This window comes from Polyodon spathula, chromosome 5 (assembly GCF_017654505.1).
Source record: "Polyodon spathula isolate WHYD16114869_AA chromosome 5, ASM1765450v1, whole genome shotgun sequence".
Taxonomy (NCBI): domain Eukaryota; kingdom Metazoa; phylum Chordata; class Actinopteri; order Acipenseriformes; family Polyodontidae; genus Polyodon; species Polyodon spathula.
This window is the reverse complement of record NC_054538.1, coordinates 16,978,406-17,000,157: the sequence shown is the minus strand read 5'-3', so window position 1 is coordinate 17,000,157 and position 21,752 is coordinate 16,978,406. Positions and strand designations below refer to the sequence as shown.

Sequence of the window (21,752 nt, the reverse complement as noted above, 5' to 3'; positions counted from 1 at the left end):
TCCTAATGCATGTTCTTTCCTTGAAAGTAAAACAAATGTATAAATTGTTGACACACTTGTTGAAGTTTTTGTGTCCCTTGATGAAGTGCCACCTCTGCATAGTTTCTCCACACCAGTGTTTTGGGATTATGTCTCCCAGCTACCCATGTTTACATATTTTCAATATATACAGCAATCCAGCATGACATTTTCACAATACATCATGTTTGGACTGAAAAAAAAAAAAGTCTTTTCTGTTCCTTCACCCACTAAAACATTAGTTACAAATGAGAGTACGAGATGTTTACTTCTCATTGAAGTAGAATAATAATAATATTTCACCCTTGCCAAGGTTCCTTTCAGTGCCTCATCATCTTTGGTGGAGCCATACTTCTTCTTCAGTTTGATTATGTTCTCAACCCCCTCTCGCCGCACCTCACTGACCAGCTCACTCACGTCCTCGTTCATCCTCATGTGGTATTCATCTAACTTCACCTGGGTTTCAATAGGATCAGTTAACCATAAGAACAAGGTGATTTTTTGTGTTAAAATTAGGACACTAGTTACAGGGGACAGACAAACAATTGGAACACAGTTGTACTTTTCACTTCACTGATTAATTTCTTATGCAAACAGAATTCTTGATCAGAATAAAAGTTACCCCAACTATTCTGTCATTTCTTTTATGTGTAAACTTATAACTATACAGTTACAATAATGTTTGACAGTGTGCTCGTGAGGAAGTAGGAAACTACTTACCTGTAAATTATAACATGCTACAAACATGCTTCGTACGAGCTCTTCATATTCATGCTGGACCTCTTTCCTGACCTCTTCCCTGAGGCTTTGCTTTTCTTCCTCTAGATCAGACAGCTTGGCCCTCAGTGCAGTAATCTCCACAATCATCTCATGACTGAGTTCTGCAGTCTTTCAAATTGGATGAGAAGGAAATAATTAGAATTAGGACACCTAAAGCAGTAAGGATGATCCAACATAACACAGCTCCCAACTGACCCACTCTTGTGTGTTTTTAAACTTTGTGCAATTGTTCACAATATCCAGTCCAGGTGGATGGCACTTTATTTACGGTATTTATTCTAGGTTCATAAAAAATATTTATTATTGTGTAGATAAGCTGTCATTGCTTTTAAAAGTGTTTATAATACCATCAAAGTAGGTTAAGTGTTTTAAATACTTATTTCTGATTTTGTATTCCTTGTTTGCAGCACAGATCAAAATGCAATGATGGAATAGACTAGGCTCATCAGAGAAATTGGTTAAATGTTAATATACCTGACTCTCAGGTCCTTCACACTGTGTCTTGGATTCTTCCAATGTCTTCAGATCCTGCATTTAAAGATCACAGTTAACACAAAACACATTAATCTGCTGAACACTGCAGCCATTTACAATTAAACAGAGATAGAGAAACCTGCTCATATTAATAGAGCAGAACTATAAGGATACATACATAAACACTCACACACATCAGTACTGGCTTTATTACATACTCAAGGGTATGGTTTAATACAACGCTCTTACTAAATACATTTTTGTGAGAGCTGGGGGAAGAGATGCAGGAGGTTTTGGGCAGGAGGTAATCTATCTACGTTGTAAATGAGAATTGATTCTCTTGTCCTTGTAAAAACAATAAAAGTCATTTGAAAAAAGAAAAATATGTAACGGACAGCCTATGACGAGTACCATAACATTTGTTGTGATACATATCGTACTGTGGTTTGTATTTTGCAATGCATATCACATTGTGATAATCGGTACCTGTTCCTTCTGGAAAAGCAGTTGATGTTCCTGCTGAAGGATATTCTCATAAAACATGGAGTATGTCTCAAAATTACTGCGCTCCCTGGCCATGACGTCACATGCCAAAGATGTAAGGCACGCCTCTAAATGATCTTTAGTGAATGTAATCTGTAAAATAAGAGAAAAAAAAAAATGTACAAAGTTTTAGCCTGGAACATGTTTTCTAAATGTGTGCAGTTTTAAGTGTACTATTATTTTTTTGAAATGTGACATTTCCATGTTAATGTCACAAAATAAGAAACAAACAACTTGAGGAGAGTTATGTAGGTGACTTTAGTTGCCTGGTTCTAGATTTGTAAAATTAGCAGGTGTTTTTCTCCACTGTTTTGAGATACAACACAATTTGAATCACCTAAAGCAATATTTACATTAATGTCATTAAACATATTTTTGCTTGTGCATGTTCTATTGTTGCGTTGTTAAAGTTCAAAACTTCTGTAAAAACTCCTTAACCTTGTCTTTATTCTCTTCACACCTGCCCAGCAATGTCTGCACAAAACTTTCAACAATCTGGGGTCTGACAGCTGAAAAGCTTTCCTTCATGACAGGGTGCTTCCATAGCTCTAAACAAAAAAAAAAAAGCTTTATTAATTGTTTAAGTGGAAAATAAAACAATGACAAGGCTAGCTCGTCCATTTATTTCACAAGCTTTTTTATGAGCCGTCTATGAAAACAACTAAAGTACAACTAAAGTACAACTGGGATGTTTTGGATATTGTCTTACCTTGGGTGCCATGCTAAAACCTTTAATTTTTATTCCCACATTCATATAACCTGTTTATCTAACATGAGCCTTACATTATGGATCGAAGGTTTACCACAAACCTAACAACTTTGGACTTCTTTTCAGTGCTCTGGTTGGTTGCCACTAGTTTACATCCAATCACTATACAATTGTATTTTCATTAACATAGCCAAACAATCTATCTTTCACATTTAGCCACGTCTAACTGAAAGGGTGTTTCAAGTGTAATAAATACCAGTGCGAATGTACACACTGTTAACTGAAAGCTTCATGTGTAACACAATACCACGTCTAACTGATCAACAGGCTTCACGAACACGGCCCACCATTGTTACAGAGTACTCCACTGACATGGAAACTGATCTACTGTACTTAGTGGCAGCTTCTTAGGCAATCAGATGTGTTGCATTGCGTTAATATATCTGTTACAATCAGTATGACAGAAATGTGATTTCAAACATCAATCAGGAAAACCACACAATTAAAATTGTGTTCCACCTCTAAACAATGGTTTTATTATTTATCCTGATGAAGGTGGAAAGCAGTAGAGTGTGCAGTGTTCCTGACTGATGATTGTCTGATTGCAGGGGGTTTGAAACCAGCAGTTTTGGAGCACAGACATTAATAAAGCTGCGCTTCAGTCAGTAGCTGCAGCTTGCACATTCAAATAATTTCACTGTGGTTTCACCTGCTGGTAGCCCTGTGTCCTGCCGCGCCCTCTCTGATATGACCAGCGTCAGCTCCTTCGTGATCTTTTTCTGCACAGCATGAATCATGTGGCCCTCCAGACTTTCCATCAGTTTATGAAGCTGAAGAAATAGTGAAACATAAATCCATTTATTGTTCAAAAAAAAAAAACGGATGGCTTAATGTACACAGAACTTTGTGTGGACTCTTACAACACACAAAGTGTGAAAAACACATGAACTGGTTCTTCACCTGATGTGTTTTGGTCTCCACCTCAGAAGCTCCTTTGGGGAGCAGGATGGGCTGCGTGTCGCTCACCAGTCCTTCAAACTTGTCTTCTTTACCCAGCTGTCTGGCTATGACTTTCATGGTGGGGTGCAGAATCTCCACTCTAAAGAACAGGACACAAACCATCTAGCAAGTTACTGTAACGCACTTGACATTGCTTACTGTCTTTTTGTTGATTTATATTTTCAATATTATAAGTATTGCTTGTTAAACTTGAACCCAGACATAGAGTTTTAAGCCAGTCTAAAATAGAGAGTTTAAATTATACACCATCTCCCTTGCTTGACTGTATTTCTTGTTTTAACTCTTGTTCATATCAGATATGTAATTTGTATTTAAATGAACCCTCTCAACCCAAAAAACCCCAAACAAACAAAAAACAAAATGCTTGCAAAAGGATAAGCCCAGGCCCAGGCTAACAGTACACCTTCAAATTTGGGTCAAATGATGGTTAAAAACCTACAAGGTATTTGTAGTATGTGATACAGTACTAGCTGAACTAGTTCTAAAGCAACCCCCAACTCCATCACTGTAATCATGCTGAATAGTTACTTGTAGATCTTCGAGAACTGATTGTAGAGGGACACTGTGTTAATGTCTTCCACGCCCAGCTGCTGCCGGCCCCACTCTGCCTTAAAAACCTCCAACTGTTTCCACAGCACCAGGAAGGCTCTCAGCAGGGTGTACACTTCTATATGGTCCTGCAGCAGGGCTTGGAAAGAAGATACCTTCCCTTCTACTGGAGACAGCTGATCTTCAAGCTCTGCTGCCCCACTAATGGCAAGCTGGAATTCAAAAAGCAGATTTATCAGAATTGACATGCAGGTGTTTTTGATATGATCCATATATGCAACACTGATATATTCATATTATAGTACTTTTTAAATAACACATTTGTAAGGGTATTAAGCAGAGCATACAATCAGCTGTGTTGAAATTCACAAAGCTGATTATAAACCCTAAGTGTTGTTCATTGTTGTCTAGTTCAGTACCTGCATTTCAGTGACTTTAGAGTTATTATCTTCCTCCCAACCCTGCAAACCAAAATTAATCATAACCTGGCTGCTCTGAAGGACATCTTCCATCAGCAATGACACCCCCAGGATTTCCCCATTGGCCACGTTGCGATTAAGGTCATTCAGCCCAGAGAGACAGAGCTAAAAAAATAGACATGGCGTGTTTTCAACAAGCCGACAAGACTGGAGCTTAAAAAGTGAGATCACTTCACTTGTACTAATTGTTATGGTACCAGCAGGGCTTTCAAAATAAAAAATCTGTTTGTTCGGGTGTGAATGGAACATCACATCACTATAGGACATCCAAGTTGATCAATCCTAGTAGCTCCTGTGGCTATGTGTGAGGCTTTTATTATGCCTTGGAAAATGTTTGCATTCCAGTCTATTGTTGGAACCCTTCTGCTGGTCCAGGTATCTCAGTAATATTATCATTACCTGGATGAAAACAAACTGAGCATGGAATCATGAAGGTGGTGTTTTACAGCTAATGGGGAAAAGGGTTGATCTCCAAAGAGATGTAAGGCGGACTGGCTTACCTGCATATTGTATTCTATTGGTTGAATATTGCAGATAGAGAGTGGGAATGTACTGTGTCCTGCTTGGAAACTTCTCCAGGGAAACAACCTTTGAGCCTACAAACAGAAAGCATGTGTAGATATTGTAGCCTTTTTATTTACATGAAATCCTGTGTCTGATTAACAGGACAGGTCAAGTTACATATTTATATTTTCTCATAATCTTAGAAACTCAACCATCATTTTTTTTTTTTTTTTAGAACAAACGACCATGCTAGTTTTCAATGATGACATTGAAACATACATTTTGCTAAACATGTGTTGAATAAAATATATAGCATACGTAATATAGTAAATACACTCTTGCAAACCATGGGCAAGACTTTTATAACACAATGCAATTCAGTGTCATGTTCTAGAGTTTGATCCTTTTCATCAACCACCAATATCTCTTATCTTACTTGGGATCATTTTTATTTGATGTTGCCAAAGGAAAGTGAAATAATATATGAGATGCAATTTTTTACCATATACACACACATACACACACACACACACACACACACACACACACACACACACACACACACACACACACACACACACACACACACACACACACACACACACACACACACACACACACACACACACACACACACCTATATACAAATAAAGAGTGCATAACCCATGCTGAAAAAACATGATTGTCATGCCTTTCATACAAAATGCTGTTATTAGCATGTGTTACTGGCTGGCGTGAACAGATTATTTGATTGATTCCACCTCTAAGGGGGTGTTACACTGACCCTGGTACTAAGTGGATCTAATGGTTGGGGCACAGAAATCTGCGAGCTGCCCATGCTGCTGACGACAGAGGTACTCAGGGCAGGCAAGGCGTGGTACATGTTGTCAGTGACTGTCTGATAGGCCTCTTTGTTGCCTGCTGCCAGGAAAGCTTCCCTGAAAGACCAATAAAAAAAAGACGATAACAACTGAGTGGTCAGGACAGTACAGCGGTTCCCAAACATTTGACTGTCGCATACCCCCTTCCAGACTATCAACTGTCTGTGTACCCTTAGCATACAGGTTTATATTTGAATGTTATTTTTAATAGATGTTTTCATAATACATATATAATACACATAAACAATATAATACATAAAATATAAATGGCTATAATAATATAATTAAGTGTTCTGATTTTCAGTTTAAACTGATAAAAACCAATAAAATACTGTGATACAAAAAAAAAAATGAAATCGGTTTATAGCCAATAAACACCGGAAAAACTCTGGAAATGGTCACTTAATTCACATTGACTTCACTCCTTTCCCATTAAAAAAAAAAATAAAAATATATACCTTCCTGACTTGTATCTATCATTGATTCGTTCTGAATACCCAGCCCAACTACTGAGTGGCAGCACATACCTACATTTCTGTTGGAGACTCCACTTGCGAGATTTAAAACGAGATTACAATTAGGAATTGAGGCTTGTTAGCAGGATTTAGAGCTGTATTACAGTTAAGATACAGAGGATTTAAAACAGAATTGCAAATTGTGGCAAAATGTACAAAAATGCCTACAAACAAAAACCTCAGTAGAATGTACCCTTGACCATAAGGATTTCATTGTGGAAGATAGCAAAGGAAAGAAGGTACAACTTAAGGGTGCAAGTACTGTCGAGTTACTATTTTGACAGAAAAAAAACCTCCAAGCATTTTGGAAAGTAACCGAAAATAATAATATCATACAGTATATAAAAAGCGAACGCCCCAAAAACAACCGATTTACACAAAACTCAAAAATAGGTAAAAATAAGCACCGAAAAATTTAATTAATAAAAAACGGAAAATAGAAGTCCTAAATATAATGCATATAATTCACTCTGTATGGTGATTGGTAGTGAGGGCTCTGTACGTCATTGTCTCTGTGTATCTTTGTTCTCATTGGTACCTCTTGCAATAAACGCGTACGCGGTGAACCCAAGTGTCCCGCAGTTGCGTGATTGTCTCGCACCACACAGGCTCTCTTTTTGTTTCTGAAACTAAAGTATTGTGTCTTTGCAGTTTCAGATTTCAGCTATAAGGGTATTCTAGGCATGCCAGCATCAGACGACCACAGAAAAGGAATGTAAGCAGACAGCATATTCTGCAGACACTTTTGAATGCTAACACATCAAACCTAGCGGTCACAGTGGATCACAGGCTCCCTTACCTGATTAAGTGGCGTACACCTGTGTCGAACTGCAAGAACAGGACATCTCTTCGAAGATGCAGCAGCCTGCCTACTTCCTGGGGACTGGCTGGATCACAGAGGTCATCGATCTGTTTCTGAATCTCCTGAAGCTCAGCCCCTTTTGTCAAATAAAAAAATAAAATAAATGTAGTACTATTCTTCTGTTAACAATATGCCACCTATTTCCTATGTTCTACAAACTGTTTCTGAATTGTTCTTTGTTGCAGTTAAAGTACAGTAGTCTCTTGCTAATCTGTACCAGCTGGGAGCAGAAAATCGTTCACTTTATATTGCACCTGTACTACAATGTTCTAAACCTAAATGACAACCTGCACTGAACTATGGATGTGCAGGTCACAGTTTGTTGTAATACTTAAATTCACCTGTGCGGAAAATATCAGTTTGTACAGTTGCTTGTTCTTGAGTGAGCAAGGAGTTAAGGTGGGGCCATAATTTAGATTTAACTGTGTCTGGGGTGTGAACAATACACCTTAAATTCACCTGATTAAATTAAGTTTAATAAATCTTCAAGTGAATTCATCACAAATAAACCTATTAAAATGCAAGGCCATTATTAATCTTGGGTGCTTCCATGAAGTTACCAATTCCTTCTGTTCCTCCCCAGTCGGCAGTGAGCTGCTTGGGCTTTCTGGAGCTGCTGATAGCTGAACAGTTTCCGAGGCGAGCGAAGCTGACCAGGTAGGAGACAATGTCGTGCAACGCTCCCACAATCTGTAGGGTCTGCTGAAGTAATCTGAGGCAGGTCTGATGCAGAAACAGGAAAAAAAAAACACTGAAACAGTAGTTCATCCCTCAGTTAAATCAGGTTAACGTGACAAAAAAGTTTGGAAATGTTCAGAGAGAAATGCAATTAATTGAACAGTGTAAAACTAGCTAGAAACTAGATAGATTTGTTTTCCCTATAACCGAGTTACTGTGTCTTGTATTAAACCTAGAGTATTGCAGTGCCTTTTTCATGCCCCACCATTATAAAGCCATATACATTTTCAGATCAATCCAACAAAGCTTTGAGAAGTTCTAAATCTTACAAGCGTGCATAGAAACAAACCTGTTATACCACTTTAATAACACCCCCCTGCACAAACAGCAACCAAAAGGCAGATAAACCCTTAACAGACCCACAATATTCCTTGCATGGACATACAAGTCAACAGTTGTGAAGTTTAGATGGGAAACGGACAGGAAAGTGCCACTAAACTGCTTACGTTTTCCTCCAGGGACTTGAACATGATTAACACCTCTGAGAAATGAGGGATGAACCACAGGTTAAGGAATGACTCCCCGTCTCCAGAGAGTAAACAGCGAGGTCTGCGCTGGAAGCACCTAGTGATTGAACAGAGGCAAGCAATAGAAACATATGCAGATACTCCTGAACCTACGCTGTGAAATCCATCTTCTAGAAAATAACCAAATAGGCACCAAATAATTCACAACCACAAGCCAGCAGAGGTAGTTGAATACATTTTTTAGACAGTATGTGGGCATTTACATACCCACATACTGGAAATAACCACAAAATGACTGAATATCGCAAAATTGATCAAACCGGGGATCAGAGTTGAGCCCCTCCTCAGAGTCCCTCTCTCCTTTCTTCTCGTGTGGTTGGCCCAGCATGAAGTAGGTGTCCCTGATGGAAGGGATGTCCTCCAGCAGTGCTGCCAGACTGTTATAATATTCAATGATCTGACCCCTCAGCGAGTACTGACACATACGACGGCAGAACCTGGAAGTCATTGGCAGGATGAAACTGTTATCATGTAGTACAACTGTATTTAAACTCTGGCTAAGCCACAGTTGAGTGTTGAGCTGGGGCTTTCTGTGAAGGACCTACAAAGCCATGGGGTCGAAACGCAGATGTGGCCCAGTTAGCCTAAATATCGTCCATCTAAAAGTTGCTAATCTAGATCCCCCATGAGCAGCTGTTAAGGCTCTCTGTCTTAGTTGTGTAAAAGATGTGGTTTCCGACAGGTCAGCATAATGTGTGCAACACAGTACTGATCCTGTGTGGCACATAATTGCCGGTTGACTTTGACTAGACTTGCAATGACATAATGAATACCAATGTCCATTCTAGACAGACACACTTATCATTTAAAGTAATCAATTACTTACTTTTGACAGAATTCCAGAATTAGCCCCCTCTTAACTTTTTGTGCTTCTTCCTGAATATATATATGAAAAAATAACAGAATCAAACAAATACACACAAAACATCATCACTATGACAACACACTATATAGTGCCGCTTCTAATAAAACAGCGGCAACATTTTGGACTGGTGAAGGAATTAAGTGTTCATTTTAACTGAAAACAAAAAGCTGTCTTGGACTATTAATAATATCCTAAGGAAATCATTAAAAAACTAGATTCCAAGCCTTTCAGGCTCAGGCTCAACTTTGTGCAGCAAGTTTTAAAACCAACATCTTTTAATAACCCATGTGTTTTGGTCAGTTGAATAGCCTGCCTTTACTAAAAGCCCACCACCACAGTCATGATGCTCCTTATGTGACAGGCCTACTTACAGGACTCTTCATGATGGTGCCCATAGCTTGCTTCTTGCTAATGAATGTGTTTAGCATCACATCACGAAGGCCTGCCTTCTCTAACTGAATTGACACAAAAGCTTCAGGAGGCCTTAACACAGAAAAAAAGTAACAATGAAAAAAATAGTAAGTTAGGGCCCCAGACTTACAAGTACTTTACTTAGTATGGATGAAGCATATAATTTACCTTCTTCTAGCCCCAGCCCCTGGTTTAGGTCTTGCCGCAATAGAGGATTTGCCTGGTTCAGTAAATTGGCTCTCTAGCTCTTTAGCAGCTAAGGAATTTGGTCCAGTCGCTGAGCTCCCTCGACTCCATGAGCCAGCAGACCCTCTTTGAACCTGCTATAAAGAGCACTGGTTATAATCGGGTAGAAGGGGGGTCTTCTGATTCTGCAGCCATGCCACCTAGTGTCTGATCTCATCAGCGGCTTGTCAGTACCTGGAAATGAGGTGCTGCAGTGTGTGAGAGGGTATTGGTGGCTTAGTAAGGGATACTCTTCCCTTTGGGTGAAAGAACAACCAAGTCCCTGTATGAGGTTAATAGTCTTAGAGATTACCTAAACCAACATCTCTTAATAATCCATGTGTTTTGGTCAATTTGAGATAAACTCTGATTTGGCATGCATATCAAATAACTGCAATTGAATGAAATTAATTTACTAATTATATATACCAAACTGATTTTCATCTGGAATAACTTATAAGGTCCACGGGTTAGGGCCATCTTATCTCCTAGAGCTATTAACTCAGAATATTCAAACTTGTTCTTTGAGATCAGAAAAGGCAGTTTTAGTTGATCCAAAAAGTCATCTCAAATCAACTGGAGACACAGCTTTCTGCTGCTGTGTGCCTCGGTTGTGGAAGTCTATCCTGGTTACCATTAGGCAGGTTGAAACATTGGATTCTTTGAAGTCTGAACTGAAAACATACTTTTTTTAATGTGCTTTTATATAATAGGTTGTAACTGGAGTGTATTCTATGCATATATTAGTTATTTTGATTTGTTTTTAACTTTGTACAGCGCTCTGGGATGCCATAGCATGAAGGGCGTTATATAAAAATACATTTTGATTGTATTGTAGTGTGTGTGTGTGTGTGTGTGTGTGTGTGTGTGTGTGTGTGTGTGTGTATATATATATATATATATATATATATATATATATATATATATATATATATATATATCATTATTTACAAGTTGGTATTTAAAGTGTTACATATAAAATAAAAGTTCTTACATTGCAGCACCTTACAGGTCTTATTTATGCTAACTTATGATTATTAGTGAAAGGCACGCCTGTGATATAAACAGGTGTAGATCTATGTCTGCAAGCATGGAAATAGTTAACATATAGTAACAGGAGATTGAAAAGTCCTGTTATCTGTATTGTTAGACTTCTTATTTAATCATTTAGTTTGCATAGGCTTTTCCAATGTAAAAAGGTTTGTTTAGAACCAGGTAGCAACAATAACTAAGGTAAATGGATAACTGATATCACAAACTGATATCACTGGCACAACCATTGTTTAATTAAGATATTCAATATGTGCTGAAATAAATCAAATAAAGGATTGTTCAAGCTACTGTAACTGAGTTTTGCAAGTCTCACTTTAGATTTCAGAGATATACAGGTATTGGAGAAAAGGTTGCTTTTACCAGATGTTGTTGTAGACTGCAACTCTGTGAAATATTTTTGTGGTTAATCAGGTTTGACCAAAACCTTTGAAGTCTAAACACACTGATTATCTTTGTATGCAGACAAACAATGTGCTGTGAACAAAAGAGCTTATAGGGAAATTCAATTTACTGTGTCATTTGCCTTCTGAGAGGGCTGCTGGGCCTGGTGACAGAGAGAGGCCTGCTTCACTGCACCAATGAGGGCGTTCTTCTGCGTCACCTGACAGGCCAGCACGACCTGCATGTTCTCTATCCCAGATGTTGACAGCAGCTGAGAGAGAAGAATGACAACCATAAGGATCTCCTATACACTGCTAGTGTCACCCTGATTTTATTTATGTGCAGGATTAAGTTCTTACTTGAAGTACTGCTTCCTGGGTCCGAAAACTGAACTTTCCAATTTGGTTTTCATCAATCTCTTGAATCGCCAAAGGCAAACTGGATGGAGTGTATCTGAAAAGGTTTAAATAAAAAGAAATGTAAATCATTTACTCACCTAAATGTATATAATTTACTCACCAGATATGCAGTCTTTGACAATGTGGGAGAAACCCGAAGTTATTCTTGAATATACTTGTTAAAATGACATTTCAATTATTTTTACTAGGAGACTTAGATGCTGTGATGCTAATTAAGTTTGTCTTTCTCCAACAGCCCCTTTTCCCCTAAACATTGTTCACTGATCTACTTCAAAGACTAGATATTGGTAACATGGAGTGTTGGAAAAAATGGATTGAGAATTGATTAGCAATTTGCTACGCATGTGGACTGGCAGAGCTATACTGGTGTTCTTTTCTGAAAAGAGACTAATATTGCAGATAGCAGACTGTTTGGTTCAAATTGCATGTACTGCTTACAATTGATAGAGACCTTGTGTCTACAAGTTTCTTGCCCAGCATTGACTGCAAGCTAAAAAGATAACAATGCTGTGGACCAGAAGGCTGTAAGACTTTGGAATGCAAAGCATAAAGGGGCTAAAAGGCTCCCAGGGACTGGTGTTGGACCCAGAGGTTCTCAGAGAGATTGAAAGAGATAATGCCACTAGGATCAAAGGGGCAGATTTATGGACCTTTTTTCTCCAGGAGTGTGAAGAATGCACTGAGTTCAGAGGTTGTCACACTAGACTACACACACACACACACACACACACACACACACACACACACACACACACACACACTAAATTAACAGAATAATGTGTTGTACCTTGACCATTGGTTAAGTGTCAGAGAAAGGGGAGGTGGACCATCTATACAGAAGGGTATTTAATGTCATGCAAACATTGTAATGATGAGTATTCTGTTTGTCCTGTACCTGGGACCAGACTCCCTGCATATTTCAATAAATCTGGCAACTGATTGAAGAAAAGGACTCTGTGCATTTTCTTGAATCTACTTAATCACCACCATTTTTTGTAAGTTACTTCATGGAGTAAAGATTTAAATTGGGGAATGTTTTAGATTACCTGCTGTGCTGACCTGCCTGTCTGTATGAAACAAACAGAGCTGATTGGTATCTTTTAATTAAGAACGTCTGTCTGAAAGCCAATAAAAAGCTTTCTTCTTGTAACAGGTTTGGAAGGGAGACACCTGGTGGATACGAGGTGCCACGACTCTCTCTCATGAAATGACTAACACTGTGTTCAAACCTAGCTTGACAAATGCAGTGACCACTTAACCGATTAAATTGTTTTAGAATAATTTTAATAACTAATCTTGCGGACGCAAATTTAAGAGTTGGAATTCATGGAAGTCTGCATCACCCCTAACAGACTGAAAGCCACCAGGGAGATAGAAGGTCAGAACAGCTGGGTTCAGGTAGGCAGAAGCAGGGAAAAAAAGAAACTTCGTCAAACACAACCACCAGAAATCAAAACAACCAACAGATTTGAGTCACTTCAGAATTTTGATGAGCAGAACCAACAACAAGAGAATGAAAGGAACAACATCCAGGACCCTATTGACAGTGGTGACCAGACAGCAAAAAGAAGGGAGGTCATGATTGTTGGGGACTCCATATTGAGAAACACAGCAAGTTCAATTCGCAGTTTGGACCCCCTTACTACAACAGTGTGCTGCCTTCCGGGAGCCTCGGTCAAACACATCACTGAAAACGTGGACAGGCTCCTGGAACGAACAGGAGACGACCCGGTAGTAGTCGTCCACATCGGTACAAACAACATTGGAAGAGACAGACCAAAATCCCTGCAAAACAAATTCAGAGAGCTAGGAAGGAAATTAAAAGAGAAAACCAAAACTGTGGTATTTTCTGGTATACTACCCGCACCTTGCAAAGGACCATATGGACAGCTGGAAATAATTAATCAAAACGAATGGCTGAAGACGTGGTGCACACGGGAAGGCTTCACCTATCTTGATCATTGGACCACATTCTACAAACGAGGACTATCTGTATAGACGGGATGGACTGCATTTAAATAACAAGGGAACTAGTCTACTCGGAGAAAAGATCCTCGAGCAGGGTCGGAAGCATTTAAACTAGAAAGGAAGGGGGGAGAAATCAACAAAAAAACAGAAGGGAGACCGCATCAAAACAAGAACAACAACTCAGGTAAGACAACCATTAAATGTATTTATCTAAATGCTAGAAGTATCAGAAACAAAATTCTAGAACTTGAAGCTACTGCACTAACAGGTAACTATGATGTGATAGGTGTTACAGAAACTTGGTTATCTGAGAGTGATGGGGACGAATATAATATTTGTGGGTATACACTGTATAGGAAAGACAGGCAGGACAGAAGAGGAGGAGGGGTAGCGCTATACATAAGAAACAGTCTTGAAGCCCAGGGGTTAAACCTGGACAAAGAAAATAAAACCGAATCAATATGGGTCAGAATAACAGACAAAAATTCAAAAGGCATAATAATAGGAGCATGCTATAGACCGCCAGATTCAGACGGTGAGCACAATAATCTGTTATACAATGACATTAGAAATGTGTGTAGCAAAGGAGAAGCCATACTAATGGGGGATTTCAACTTCCCCCAAATAAAATGGGAAAACCCGGTGGGTAGCACGAAGGATGAAATAGAAATGGTGGAAATGACAAATGACTGCTTCCTAACACAATTTGTGAAGGCACCCACTAGAGGGGAGGCATGCCTTGATTTAGTCTTTTCAAATAACGAAGATAGAATAACTAAAACAGAGGTCAGAGAACCACTGGCAAACTCAGACCACAACATGGTCTCATTTGAAGTGTTTTTTAAATCCCCAAAAGTAAAGACTAAAGCTAAGGTTTACAATTTTAGAAAAGCAAACTATGAAGGTATGAAACAGAGACTAACAGAAGTAGATTGGAGTAAAATAGAGAAAACACCCACAGAAGAAGGATGGTTGTTCTTCAAAAATGTAGTACTAGAGGCGCAAAACAATTATATCCCTAAAGTAGACAAATCTAAATGTAAAACTAAATTGCCAAAATGGTTTAATAGATCAATTAAAAAAAATATTCAGCGAAAAAAGGCACTTTACAGAGCATTAAAAAAGGACCAAAAAGAAAGTACGCAGAAAGAGTACACAGAACTGCAAACGCAAGTCAAAAAGGAAGTTAGAAAGGCCAAGAGAGAAATAGAAATAAACATTGCTAAGGGAGCTAAAACCAATTCCAAAATGTTTTTCCAATATTACAACAGCAAGAGAACATTCAAAGAGGAGATTAAATGTTTAAGAGATACAAATGGCAAAATCGTAGAGGAAGAAAAAAAAAATAGCAAATATGTTAAATGATTACTTTTCACAAGTTTTTACAAAGGAAGATACTGACAACATGCCCCACATGTCATCCAGTTCCTATCCAGTTTTAAATAACTTTAGCATAACTGAGGCAGAAGTGTTAAAGGGACTAGGAGCTCTTAAAATAAACAAATCCCCTGGGCCGGATGAGATCCTCCCAGTAGTACTCAAAGAAATGAAAGAAGTAATTTACAAACCGCTAACCAAGATCATGCAGCAGTCTCTTGACACAGGGGTGGTACCGACAGACTGGAAAATTGCAAACGTAATACCGATCCACAAAAAGGGAAACAAAACTGAACCAGGTAACTACAGACCAGTAAGCCTGACTTCTATTATATGCAAACTTATGGAAACTATAATAAGATCCAAAATGGAAAATTACCTATATGGTAACAGGGTCCTGGGAGACAGTCAACATGGTTTTAGGAAAGGGAGATCGTGCCTAACTAACTTGCTTGATTTTTTTGAGGATGCAACATCGATAATGGATAATTGCAAAGCATATGACATGGTTTATTTAGATTTCCAGAAAGCTTTTGACAAAGTCCCGCACAAAAGATTAATTCTCAAACTGAACGCAGTTGGGATTCAAGGAAACACATGTACATGGATTAGGGAGTGGTTAACATGTAGAAAACAGAAAGTACTGATTAGAGGAAAAACCTCAGAATGGAGTGTGGTAACCAGCGGTGTACCACAGGGATCAGTATTAGGTCCTCTGCTATTCCTAATCTACATTAATGATTTAGATTCTGGTATAGTAAGCAAACTTGTTAAATTTGCAGACGACACAAAAGTAGGAGGAGTGGCAAACACTGTTGCAGCAGCAAAGGTCATTCAAAATGATCTAGACAAGATTCAGAACTGGGCAGACACATGGCAAATGACATTTAATAGAGAAAAGTGTAAGGTACTGCATGCAGGAAATAAAAATGTACATTATAAATATCATATGGGAGATATTGAAATTGGAGAAGGAATCTATGAAAAAGTCCTAGGAGTTTTTGTTGACTCAGAAATGTCTTCATCTAGACAATGTGGGGAAGCTATAAAAAAGGCTAACAAGATGCTCGGATACATTGTGAAAAGTGTTGAATTTAAATCAAGGGAAGTAATGTTAAAACTGTACAATGCACTAGTAAGACCTCATCTTGAATATTGTGTTCAGTTCTGGTCACCTCGCTATAAAAAAGATATTGCTGCTCTAGAAAGAGTGCAAAGAAGAGCGACCAGAATTATTCCGGGCTTAAAAGGCATGTCATATGCAGACAGGCTAAAAGAATTGAATCTGTTCAGTCTTGAACAAAGAAGACTACGTGGCGACCTAATTCAAGCATTCAAAATTCTAAAAGGTATTGACAGTGTCGACCCAAGGGACTTTTTCAGCCTGAAAAAAGAAACAAGGACCAGGGGTCACAAATGGAGTTTAGAAAAAGGGGCATTCAGAACAGAAAATAGGAGACACTTTTTTACACAGAGAATTGTGAGGGTCTGGAATCAACTCCCCAGTAATGTTGTTGAAGCTGACACCCTGGGATCCTTCAAGAAGCTGCTTGATGAGATTTTGGGATCAATAAGCTACTAACAACCAAACGAGCAAGATGGGCCGAATGGCCTCCTCTCGTTTGTAAACTTTCTTATGTTCTTATGTTCTTAAATAATTTTCCTGCTATCTTTTTATGATCAATATAACTAAAGTTAGATCAAAATGAACTTTTGTTCTATAAAGATTACTGTTTTAATGAATTATCTCTCCTGCAGGTGGGACATTGCTTGTGTCATTCAAATTCTGTAAAACAATGAAAGGACTGATTCCGGTCAGGGATTAACTTCCTGTTTTACCAGGAAGAGATTGGATCACCGAAGTGAACTGCTTTGGGGAGCCTGGTTATAAAAATTTAGGATAATAAAGAAGCGAGCCAGAGGGAGCACACTGCATATCATAAATCTCAAGCCACAGTTAACATATGTACTCACTCACTCGTTGATTCCTCTCCTTATCTACCCGCAAATCCCAGTATCCTCTTCCCTTCTTCAACCTCTCCAGCCTCACTCCCCACCCCCCCAGCCAATCCAACAATTATCATTGTGAACCAGACTACCCTGAAGAAAAATGAACTACAAATTGAACAACTATAAATAACATGAATATAATCTAATATTCAATGTTTAGGGAACTAATTTGAGTACAGATTGCCACCACATTAATGCCACAGATATTAACAGAGATCATGGAAATTAACAAAGCCATGTATCCATATTACTAATAATAAGATACAGTAGTACTCTTAATAGGGTTATACCCTCTGTGGTGTAGATATCCGTTTGAGGACCTTGCATAATGACTAAATCAGTGACAAGAAACAACAAGTGGAAATATGCACACCTGACGGGTCATTGTGAGTCATAGAGCAATAGACCCCGTTGTATCTTGAAAACTCTGAGTGAAGAAGGAATTGACCTATTCAGAAGTATGAAAGACAGATGCTCCACTCCATAATTGGCTGTCAGTACAGCTGGATACATCAAGAAGTTGTCCATCCTCGGGAGCGAAGCTTCGCTCTCACTTCACCAAAAGCCGCCCTCAATGCGGCGGTGATAGTAGAAGGCCTTCACACCAGACACGACACGATTTTTACTGGGGCGACATGACAAATTCGCTGCGAAAACACAATGCACACCAGAAGCCATCACAGTAACGACACGATAGCTGGAAGTTTGCCAGATCTTTCAGAAAGTATGATTATTAACAAATAAACGCAATAAAAAATGGCTGATCGAGAAGTGGAAGTGCTCTCATTATTACTGCTGTTATTACACTATTATTATTATCATCATCATTATTATTATTACAGGCCTGATGACAATGGTAATATATTATGTAATATGCATTTAATCATGTATGAAGTTATACAAACCAGGCACACCCAGATCATTACGTTTTTGTCTTTGGTGCTTTTATAACTTCTTTGAGTCTTGTCAAAAAGGTCAGGAAAATTAGATACTGCAGTATGATCTTCGCCTCCATTTTGAGTGAAAGTGAAACAGGGCTTGATTTCAAACCACGACATGAAGCTGTTCTCTGACTGCTCAGTTGTGTAGTTGTTCCATGACGAATTTGCAAAAATTGGACCAGATCTATTGTTTTTCATCGCTTGTGTTGGAATTTGTGTCGCGGTAACACCACTTGTCGTGTCGCCTTTGGTGTGAAGGGCGCTATTGAAAAGAATAGATTATATTGATTTTCTCGCGTTGCTCTGTAGTGTCGCTCTTCGCGTTGCATCTGGTGTGTAAGGGCCTTAATCCACATAAAAAGACAGCTTTCATCCCTGCACAATGATCAAAGCGGTTTTTCAAGCGGTTTTTCAAGATCAGTATACCAAAGGCATTGAAATATTATGGTGAGTGATTCATTGGAATCCCGAGTTCCACCTGCATATACTCAATGTGCTATATTTAACTGCAGGAAAGGGTGATTTTTGGAGGGTTTCAGGGTCAGATACCAATGTGGAATCTTCTGCTGAAGAAAGTATATGGGGTCATCGCCTTCAGCCCCTTCAGGAAGCCCCACCAGTTTGTCGTTACAGCGACGACTTCTGTCCTCAAGGTCTGACATCTTATCTTCCATAGCATCAATATGAGTGTTGCATTGATTTTGTTGTCGAAGCTCAGCTCTGGTGATATCCTGCCTGGCAGTTAGCTGCCTCATGCAGAAAGCAATATCAAACACCTCTTGTTTAAGAGTGCTGAGGATAATAGCTGTTTCGGTTACGTTTTGAATCACAGGCCACAAAGCCACGTCAATTGCTTTCATAACTGATACACGGAAAGTGCGTGAAACCACTGCCAAGCAGATGTCCCAATCATCGTGACCTCTTCACACCCTTTCCCTCCAGTGTGAAGGTGAGGGGAAGCAATGGGTCCCCTGCGTAAAGTAGCCATTTAAAAATATTAAGTAGACCATTTTTATATAGATGATAATTAAAAAATAATATATGGAGCATAAATTGTTGGATTATAAATTAAAATTGCAAAGTGGTAGCAGGTGCTCTATCAGCAAGCAACCATCTCAGTGATAGGGTCACGTGATCTTCTCCGATCATAGTTCTTTTGATATATTTGAAAACACTGAAAAATAGAATGGTGAATATAATTCTATAAGAAATATCATATTTGTTAATGCTCTGTGTCTGACTCAGTATTTTCCAGTGACTACCCACACACGTAACACATCACCTTGTTACAATTACCTAGGATATTGAGGGATTAATGTTAAATATTACATCTTCAAATATGCTCTAAAACAAGACGAACTCTTAGACTAGACGGATTTCTATCTAAAATTATATCTGTATATTTTAGCTCTTATAAACTTTAATTTCAGGTGTTTTTCCGTTCCATTTCTTGGTTGACATTATACAGTTCTGAGAAATCGTGAATAGCGAGAATATGATGTTCGGTATTACTTACACTCCAATAATCTCTTAAAATCTCTAATAATCTTTAATAAACCACATCCTGTAGGCCATTTTGAATACCTGTCCACCTGGCTGTCATCCTCCAACAGGGCAGTGATGAACACAGGGGGCGGCTGGTCTGCCTTCTCCCTGTGAGCTGCGAACTCAAACTGCACAGCCCGCAGGTACAAGTGGAACTCATTGAAGCCCATCTCTGCAGAGAAGGTCCTGTACAACCTGGAGAGACATCAGTAAAGTGTGAACAATTACAGGTAGTGGAGCTGCTGCAGATGGGCTTGGCAGGCTTTTCTTGTATTTTACATTATTACATTGTCGAAATTACTGTTGGATAAGGAACAATGAGAGCATCTAATGATATTGGCGCCCCCTTATTGCCATCTTTAGCTGTAATTTGAAACTGAGCCTTCAATTATTAGAGGATACCCACTGAGCTAATTGTGCAGTCTCTGAGGCACACTCAATCAAGCGATGGCGGAGTGTGATGAGTTCCAGAAGTCTGGAGAAGGTCTCCACAATGAAGGCTTGCTTTTCTCTGCCCTGTTTCTTTTCACCCTCCTCAGCAAACTCCAGTGCTGAAAACCCAACATCTCTCACAAAGAAAGGGTCTTCAAAAAAGATACCTGAAAATAGCTAGAAAAGTAAAAACAAGAAAAAACAAAGAGACAGCAGGAAAAGTTTGTTAACTGTCCAAATCTATCGCACATTTCAGAGTGATAGGCCAGGTTACTGCCTGGTCTACTCTACACAAGTTTTGAGTTCAAGAACACTAAACCAATAAGAATTTTTTTTTTTTTTTTTTTTTTTTTTTTTTTAAGGAATGTGAGGCCTTTCACGTTTAGATACACATCATATCAATTTAAGCCAGTACTTGTCATATTAAGAAACTCTTGTAAGTCTCTTTAACAGTAGTAAGTTGCATATATGTCTTGAAGCAAACCCCTTTTTTACTTGATTTCATGGGACTTGTCAAGTATAAACACTAATGGCTTCAACTGGTTGATAATTCCCAATTGCATTATTCCAGGAATATTATTTCTAAAACATTTCAAATTGTACTTGTGCCTACATCCTTTTGTACTGGCATGCTGTAGGAGGCTCCGAGCAGCTCCAGAGCCTGCCACTTCTCCACAGCCAGCTGCAGGAGCTGCTTCTCCAGGGCGACACTCTCTTGGACAGACCGGGGCCTGTGAAGCTGGCAGAGCTCGTTGTAAGCCTGGTTCAGTGCCTGGGGGATCCTGGGAGCCAGGCCGAGGGATGGGTGGAACTCCAGCAGAAACACATTCCTCAGAGCAGAGCTGCAATAAGAGAGAGAGAGACAAGACTGGAACCGAACTTATCATCAACCAGAACAAGAAAACTGCTTCTCCTGACATCAGTGCATCAGTCAGTTCAGCACTTTTGTTGTGGTGTTTTTATATTCGAGAGAGGGTATTATGAACCTCTATTTAAATTCCCACACAATTTAAACTGCTATCATGTTGTCATTTGGAAGACACTTTTCTTACCTGCTGCTATTGATGGCAATGAGTTGCTTGGGGGTATAGTTTGGAGGTAGGCCAAATTCATATACATTTCCTTTCTGACCATCCCTCCAAACTCTTTGGACGTACTGCCGCTGCTCATCTATCTGTTTAAAAACAATAAAGCCTGTCACCAGCTGAACGAAACAAATTGTGCAGAAGTTATAATTGTGCTTATAGTTCATTAGGATGAATCACATATACCGGCATAGCTGTCGGTTAAAAAGATTTTAAGTGATATCAGTATCAAGCGCTCAATTGGGGTGTACTGGTAGAGGCTGAAATTGGGATCTCTAACTGTAAACTACCATACAAACTCTACTATAAAATTCCCATACACAGTACTATACTAGTGGTAAAACTACTAATGTTCAATATGCATATTTTGCTCGGTATTATAGATTTAATTACAATTGTAAGCGTGACATATGTACCGGTACATATGCATCTTATTATATC

The 21,752-nt window shown here is 38.9% G+C and overlaps 1 protein-coding gene across 1 annotated transcript in view; it reads right to left on the bottom strand.

Moving 5' to 3' along the window:
• si:ch73-242m19.1 overlaps positions 1-21,752 on the bottom strand; it is a 46,270-nt gene that overhangs the window by 8,273 nt on the left and 16,245 nt on the right. The window contains exons 19-42 of the mRNA XM_041249903.1: positions 21,279-21,400; positions 20,840-21,068; positions 20,201-20,403; positions 19,834-19,989; positions 11,894-11,987; positions 11,665-11,805; positions 10,044-10,198; positions 9,836-9,947; positions 9,426-9,475; positions 8,860-9,036; positions 8,519-8,636; positions 7,895-8,057; positions 7,272-7,410; positions 5,861-6,014; positions 5,073-5,168; positions 4,579-4,677; positions 4,073-4,305; positions 3,485-3,623; positions 3,234-3,354; positions 2,254-2,363; positions 1,759-1,908; positions 1,273-1,326; positions 739-906; positions 322-474 (exon numbers count right to left, since the gene is read on the bottom strand). Coding sequence (XP_041105837.1) covers positions 322-474; positions 739-906; positions 1,273-1,326; positions 1,759-1,908; positions 2,254-2,363; positions 3,234-3,354; positions 3,485-3,623; positions 4,073-4,305; positions 4,579-4,677; positions 5,073-5,168; positions 5,861-6,014; positions 7,272-7,410; positions 7,895-8,057; positions 8,519-8,636; positions 8,860-9,036; positions 9,426-9,475; positions 9,836-9,947; positions 10,044-10,198; positions 11,665-11,805; positions 11,894-11,987; positions 19,834-19,989; positions 20,201-20,403; positions 20,840-21,068; positions 21,279-21,400 — 3,336 coding nt within the window. The remainder of the gene's footprint in view (positions 1-321; positions 475-738; positions 907-1,272; positions 1,327-1,758; positions 1,909-2,253; positions 2,364-3,233; positions 3,355-3,484; positions 3,624-4,072; positions 4,306-4,578; positions 4,678-5,072; positions 5,169-5,860; positions 6,015-7,271; positions 7,411-7,894; positions 8,058-8,518; positions 8,637-8,859; positions 9,037-9,425; positions 9,476-9,835; positions 9,948-10,043; positions 10,199-11,664; positions 11,806-11,893; positions 11,988-19,833; positions 19,990-20,200; positions 20,404-20,839; positions 21,069-21,278; positions 21,401-21,752) is intronic.